The 8,336-nt window shown below is 29.2% G+C and overlaps 1 protein-coding gene across 2 annotated transcripts; it reads left to right on the forward strand.

Moving 5' to 3' along the window:
• LOC131849170 (proton-coupled folate transporter) lies at positions 1-7,922 on the forward strand. 2 transcript variants are annotated; one of them, XM_059199175.1, is made up of 9 exons: positions 1-316; positions 2,428-2,625; positions 3,107-3,281; positions 3,661-3,846; positions 4,296-4,586; positions 5,365-5,519; positions 6,247-6,415; positions 7,370-7,529; positions 7,610-7,922. In XM_059199175.1, exons 1-9 carry the CDS (start codon positions 284-286, stop codon positions 7,704-7,706), a joined length of 1,464 nt encoding a protein of 487 aa, XP_059055158.1. In that variant the 5' UTR covers positions 1-283; the 3' UTR covers positions 7,707-7,922. The 2 variants fall into 2 exon arrangements, with proteins under 2 accessions (XP_059055158.1, XP_059055159.1); XM_059199176.1 differs by lacking the exon at positions 1-316 and adding an exon at positions 487-643.
• The last annotated feature ends 414 nt before the right edge of the window (positions 7,923-8,336 follow it).

Here is an 8,336-nt window from a genome sequence, read left to right on the forward strand (position 1 = left end):
TAGTTTGTATTAGTTTGGTTTGTATCTGTGATACCGCTCAGTAAACATGGTTACATAAATTAAAGCATGTTTTAAAGTTATGATTTTTCCACGCTGCTTTGTAACCGTCATACGTAAAAAATTCAAACAATACGATCGTTTAATTTATTTTGTAATGCGTTCTATTCTTTTTTACAACAATGATTTTATGTGTTAATTAATTTGTAAATTTTATTAAATAATTTTGTCATTTAATACGTTAAATACCAAATCGTTGAAAATCATAGTGATATTTATAGCCTAGATGGATTTGAATACTGAAAAACAGTTTACTGCGGTTTGTATTATATGCATTAATTAATATCATTTGTTTTTTTATTAATTTTACCATCATCTACTTTATTTCTGTAATTATTAACGTAATGTAATTAATTTTAATATAAATTTAGTATATTTTTTATTTTAAAACGTACTCGATTATTATTCCTATCGGTAAGTTCCAAATTTTACACCCGTAGTAGTAGTTAATCTATTTAAATATTTTAATACAAACCTTGACAAGGAACAACTTGAAAAATATTTTATAGAAAATTTAAATTTAGTATTTCAAAACATGAAATGTTTATAAAGTAACTATTGATCAAACAGGACCTATTTTCTTCAGGTAAATATTTATAATTTAGAATAAGGTTCTTTTGTCAGGTACAAAATGAAGCATTACATGATTTTGAAATATAAATTAATATAGTTACTGTGCATTGATAAATAAAATTGTTATTGAAAATAAAATAATATACTCACCGCTTCAAACATATTCCCATTAAATCAGCCAGTATGTCATGCTGATCAGTGGATACTTATCAATATATGATTTATTTAATTATATCGCATAATTAAATTTGTATGAATGATAAATTACAGAATAGAATACATATATAACAAATATAATTATAAATAAAAAAAAATGAGCATAATATGTATTTAATATATATTTTTTTAAATTAATATATGTTCTGGTGTTCTTATTTTAACAATAATTATTAAATATAAATGTATTTCTTTTGAATCATTGTCAACTTATTAACTGTTCCATGGCACAGGCAATAGTATAGACAGGATTCATTATTACTGAATTTAATGTTATGTAGAAAGTGAAAATAAGTTGTTGTACTTGTACAGTAGGAATTGGTCATGAAAATCTGTTGCTGAATATAGTGATGTTAGGTTCCAGTGCCAGATATAGATAAACTATAATATTAAAGGGTAAATTATCATACACATAATTACTCTTTAATTTATTACAAATTCAATACTGACCTATCAAACAAGTAGTGGATATATGTATGTACATATATATGTACTTATTAAAACTATATTATGACATATTTATCTGTGTCTGTTACTCCAATTGCTTTCTAAGGTTCAATTATGTTGATGTGTGCTGAAATCTGTATTAGATAGGTATATTTCAAATTCATTCATGCATATATGATATGTTTTATTCTGTCTGTTGGCCGTTTTATCCAGAATGGAACTAAACGGGAACTCATTTATTCAAAGTATAGCTTAGGAGCAAAAGGTGACAAAAGTTTTGTTTGTTAGAGATACTCAACTAATAACACATATTGCACAATCAGTCTTTATGTTTTTATCTGTATTGGCACAGTGTTCAGTACTGTTGTTAGATGACTTTTATCTAGTCTGAGTAGATAAACTACTTTACAAAGTTATCTACTGATTTTTTTTTTTGCTAGATGACGTTTAAGATTTTACTAAACAAACAAGCGCCTATTTAGATTAACATTTACGTATTTACCACAATAAAATTTTTATTTCGATTACCTGTAATCCCCAAACTAGGTCAGACTTGTATCTTGGGATCTGGGAGCGCGATTTAAAGGGTGATTTTTAGTAATAGATAATTGTGATTCCATTGCTAAGAATGAATTATGTCAGGTCCACCTCCAAGTAAGTCATCATGGTCATCTCCTCTGCCTTAAGTATGTGAGAATATTACTAACAATTGTCATTTGAAAGGTATTCAAATTTATAATTTTAGAGTTATGTAAGGATCGTTTATTGGTTGCAATTGCGAAACAAAATTTCTATAAACAAATGGTTCATTATAAAATCACGTCAATTTCAATCAATTGTGAAATTAATATTTAGAATTGTTAATAATATATACTTATATAATTAAGGCTCTGGTGATTATCATCGTATTACGATGGCCTAAAAAGCCTAGCAAGTATATTTAGAGATAGTTTATTGGATTTAAATATGACAGTCGATTATTGGCAGAATCAATAATAAAATAATAATTAGTAAATAGTCTATCTAATGTCAACTATCTGACATTAGATACACGAATTGACATTTATACAAATGTATACAATTATATCAAAATCGTTAATGTTAAGAGATTAGACATATGATTTTATATTTTAGTATAAGAAGAAACGGCTACCATGGTACAAATACATAACAGTGGAACCGCCAATGTTCCTGTATATGATGGCATATATGATCACATCAGTCATAGAACAGACTTTCTATGTATACCAGGCTTGCACAGTAAATCATGGATACAGTAGTGAAATATGTTATAACATTAGCAATTACGAGGATGTAAACGAAAAAGTTCAGGTAAGTACTAAAAACGTAATAATAATTTCTATTACCGTATTCAAACTAGATATTCCTTATTTTAATCCAGGCGAGATGTCTGAAATAAGTTTATTGGCCGTGCAAGAAATAATGTGGCAAAATTAATAATATATAAATTAAGTTAAATCGATTGATATGAATATTTTGAAAAACTTTGTCAGAAGGCTATTTAATTGTTCATACAGTTTATATGAACTATCATACTTTCCCTTTAAGCCGTAGTTCTCGTAATTACGCGATAAAAAGTACTAAAAATAATTGTACACTTATGTAGGTGGCATGAGGCATATCAAAAGCTAAACAGAGTTCCTTAATTGCTTACAAAAATAGTGTTACACAACCTGTTGATGTCTAGTACCCACATACAAAGTTAACTTAATTTGGAATTAATTAGAGCTGTGATTACCAAAATATTGTATATGATATCCAGAGCTATTTATTAAGTTAATTTTATTTACAGATAACTGTTTCTACATTTCACCAATGGAATGGCATAGCTAGCCATGTTGTGCCTCTAATACTCGCATTTTTTTTGGGCTCATATAGTGATAAACGTGGTCGTAAGTTTATCTTGCTGGCGGGGTTGGTCGGTAAACTGTATTTCTCTGCTAGTATAACGCTAAACGCATTGAAAGGTATGTATTCACATTACATTCTGTTATTTTATAAAAATGTATCTGATTAGAAAACAATAATTATACTTTTGGCATTGATTTCCTTCCTAGAACTCTAGAACGTAGAAGTCTTCATTTCAGTCAAACATTTTCATTGCAGCTCTGCTCTTATTGGTCGTAATATGACGTTAAGTACCCTGTGACACTCACAACTAACTTTCTGTTGGCAAAAGAATTTTCTAAATATGTACAATAGATTCAGAGAAGACCCTTACAAACTTAATAATATTATAAGAAAGGATTACTTTTCTTACATATATACGTGTCCAACGTAATTATTACCTGGCTTCCTCTTTTTGATGTCGGTTCATTATTTTTTTACTTATTATTACTATTTCAGCGTGGCCTGTGGAGTACGTTATTTACACAGCAGCATTTCCAAGTGCACTTACTGGTGCTGACCTAGCCATATTTGCTGGTTGTTTTGCATACATCGCTGACGTAACTTCTGTGAAAAATAGAACGCTCAGAGTTGGCATATTGGACGTGGTTTATTTAAGCACTATGCCTACAGGCGTTGCTATTGGTAAGTTATGAAATTTTGTTTTGTTTGGTTTTATGATAATATTTTTATCACTAAAAATTGCGACCATAAGACTAATAAACTAGGTGTAGGTTATAAAATCAGATTGCATTATTGTATACGTTTATTAAGGATTATTTGATAATTTCTCAAAAAATTGTGTGGTAGAATTGTATTTATATTTTTTTTAAATAGTTGCGATTTGGTTGTTGTTAAATTGTAATTAAATACTCGAATTTTCATGCTTCATTGACTTTGGATATCGAAATTAAAAAATAATACATATCATAATGCATGCTTTTACTTATTACAGAAAACTAGGGTGAAGTATATATAATTTTCTGTAATAACTAAATCTCAGGAATCTCAAATAAATTCTACCGAAGCTTATATTTTTCGCATTGAGTTTTCTACATTTTTTAGTATAAAATAAAAAAAAATTGTAATTCCAGGAAATATATTATACAAGAACGTGGTCAACAGATCGTTTGCCGCTATGTTTGCTATCAACACAAGTCTTATGGTTCTGGCAACACTGTATTGTTTGATATTCTTGGAATGGCAGACGAGACCTGAACAGAAATCTCTAAGAGAAGCCAATGTAAACAATGTTATAACTGATTTCTTTGATTTTAACAATATCAAACGAACAGTAATAACGTTGACAAAGAAGAGGCATAACAATAGAAGATTATATTTATGGTTCCTGCTAATATCTATGGCATTCTATACATTTCAAAGAGGTAAGCACGTACATGCAACAAACATTCGCTTTAATAATATTAATAATAATACATTGCATCAACACTAGATGGCGTAGTGTACCTTTCAATCAAGTTTTAAATTGACTATTGATTGTATTATATTGTAACGAAACGTTCATCATTCTGTATCTATCCACTGCTGGATATATGCTTTATTTTTAATAGTATTTCAGTATATCAGGAATTTTGAAGAATCAGTATTATGCATTAAGCATATAAAGCGATCCCTATGATCTAACATAATCAATACGCAACTAATAAATAAATTGATAAAGGAATATTTTTTCATTATACTTCTCTGAGGTCAAATAAACTTTCATTTTCTCGAAATTAGCCTAACATAGTTCTTTATATTTCATTAACACCGCCATATAAATACTACATATAGGGGGGAAGAGGAGAATCATCGTGGTAAATTGTCATTTGCCAAAATGGTCTAACGGAACTGACTTCATGTTTATTTTATCAACCTCCACTAGGGACTAGCGTAACCGTTACCGCAGATGGGTGCATCATTCCATTATAATACATAAAAAAAGGTATATGTATTGGGAAGACTATTGATCCCATTACTAGTAATGTACTGTATCAGGTCGACCTCAACATATTTTCCATTGTTGATTAATTAGTAACGATGGACATACTGATCTAATATCATGCCATGTTAGAATAGGCTTGTGCACCTTTTCATTTTTATCCATGAGGGTTAATGTTCCAATTTATTTAACATATTATATTTTTTTTTATATAATTTTAGATGAACGTCCTGTGATGTACTTGTACACGTCCAAAGTATTCAAATGGGATGCGACAGACTTCAGCAACTTTCGAACCTACCTGAGCGCAGCGTACGTGTTAGCCATGCTGTTCGGTATACCGATTATGACTAAACTGTTGAAGTGGAGGGACACAGTAATGTATTTTTTACAATAAGTAACCCTATATACCGGCTTAAGTACATTGCTGCTCAAGCTTTCCATACTTACTTCGAGTCTGGCTGCAAAATACGATGAACCCGAGGACTTTGTTTTTATCAGACTCCTGAAGAACGCGGGTAATGTTTTTCGGATGTTTATATATACCTAGCGGCTATAATAAGTACCACTATAATGTAGATTTTGTTGTGTAAATATGAGCAGCAGCAAGGAAAGGTAGAAATGAAAGAGAGATGGATCTATAAATACTATAAAAATATTACGTGTGCATATTTTTGAAGTATTTACAGATGACGGTTATATGATTTTAGTAAATTAATCAACTAAACATGTTCCAAAAACTAGTCCATTAATAACCAATCTACTTAATTGCAGGATATCATTTTAATTTTTCCATGGCATCTTTTGCCATTTATATGTATAATACGTTTAATGTTCATATCAACATTGATGTGTCATTTATAAATGTGTTCACCAAATGGTGAACACAATTATAAATGTATTATTATAATTATGTATTTCATTTCAAAATGTTACTAAGGAAACAACTTATTTTGTTACAAGTTCTTAGTTCAGTAAAACTATATACGTATATATATGTTATCGTGCTATTTCACCCTTGCTGTTATTGTATTATTAAGCGTGTCAAGCAGTATCATTTTAATGGGTTATTATGGCATAATATTTTTTTTTATTCTTTCCAGTTAATAATAATGTTAGGTGCCACTTGTCATATGGGTGGACATTTGGCATACGCACTTGCTACTTCAGGTGAATTGATGTACGTAGGTGCTACTATAGCTGCATTAGGACCCTGCGTAGCACCTCTTATACGGTCTATGGCCTCCAAAGTGCTGCCTGCAGCGGAACGAGGTATGTTTAACATCACAGCCAGGATAAATTCCGGATGTCGGTGATAATTCATTAGGTTAAATATTATCTATTAGAGCAAAGTCTAGCTATTTCTGTTCAATATTTCTATCAAGGTATGCAGGGGTTCAGAGCTCCTAGAACTTTGCTAGTTAATAATATTTTGAATGATCATTTATGTACATATGATAACTTGGAAATCATATAATAATAATAATAATATTTATTTGTCTCAAACAAAAACTTTTCACACAATACAACTGTTGCCCATACAATAATATAATTTAAAACTAATGAACGAGACAAAACGGTCTATAACTCAGTGAGGGCAGTGAGTCCACCCTCTCTGCTATTCTGTTATAGCCTTTATCAGTAAAATAATACAATGTAAGATCGACGACGACGATAGCATATTAAGTTAAGTTCTAAACTATAACTAACAAAGTAAACATAAAAATTGACAATAACAATGACTCTGAACAAGTACAATATGATTTGTATTGACTCTATGTTTGAAAAAATGAAATTGAATATACATAAATTTTTGATTATATATTAAAAACTGAATAAATTTTAAGTATTATTTTCATGTTTGTATGTAATATATAATAAGATTTATTTTAAAATGATAATCTGCAACGCATGAATGGTACCACGGGGTCACATGATTATGTGCTATCCATAACGCTGGTCATGTATAGGCGATGATTACAACATGACATAAGGTGGGTCGTAGAGTTGTTTTTCATTCCAGTTTATTAAAAATATATCCATAATATCTAGTACTTAATATATTTTAAACTGTCCATCCTATGAGTATGACAATTTAGAGGTGATACAATATAATTACTGACACAGAAATTAATTTGTGTATATTATGGCTATAGTATGGTGAATTGTAGTGATTTTTAATTATATTAAAATTGTACTGATGATGCGTCTTGATTATATTTTCAGGTGTAGCATATGCCTTTTTATCAGTCATGGAGAATGCTGTTGCAATGTTTGCATCAATCATCTACTCTCAACTCTATAAAGCAACACTCAACACTGAATATATTAATTCGATTTTTTACCTCACAATGAGCACACAAGCCGTTGTGTTTATATTGACACTGTAAGTATTAGTTGTCAATTACTCTCCTCTAATTCTAATAAGGGTTTAGTAAGATATATAATTTATTATTTTCTTTTCAGTATTATAGATATGATGTTGAAAGGGAAAAAGATTGAAAGCTTAACAGATCAAGAAGAAAAGCACATAGCAGAAAGAGAATCTCGCGATCCAAATTAAAATGTAGTAATGTATATCTTTATATGTATATTGTTAAATTGCAATCAGCGATGATGTTATTGAACTTAATTCTTATTGTCTAAAATTTAAGACGTACTTACGTAAAATATGAACAGACCAGACTAAAGAAGTTGTGATTGTTTAACTACACTAATGATTAAAATTAATTATGCAATAAATTGTTTAATACAATTAGGTGCAAAATTATATTTTTATAAAGAATATTGTCTTTGTTATTTACTTCATAACCTTATTATATGCTTTATAGTATAAGTATCTTAGTTACCATTATAGCCTATAGGTTATCACTAGCCTATGATTTTGTTGATGTCAACTATTATACTATATGTTACTTCAAAGCCCTAATGAACAAAGTACACATACTTATATATAAATCATCTGTAAAAAAATCTCTAATAGTGAAAACTAAATTTGTTAAAGTCAATAATAAAATTCCTTTTTACAATACACATAATATTCATTACAGTAACATACTAGAGATATATGAATATCCTATAATGAAATGCAGGAAACTAGTGTGCTATCTTTCTGTATATCAAAGAGTAGAAGATATATTCTAAAGTGATATTATTATATAGTGACGTCTATAGTATACATAATATGTAAGTA

This window comes from Achroia grisella, unplaced genomic scaffold (genome assembly GCF_030625045.1).
Source record: "Achroia grisella isolate CSIRO2021 unplaced genomic scaffold, CSIRO_AGI_Agris_v1 utg640, whole genome shotgun sequence".
NCBI classification, from domain to species: Eukaryota; Metazoa; Arthropoda; class Insecta; order Lepidoptera; family Pyralidae; genus Achroia; species Achroia grisella.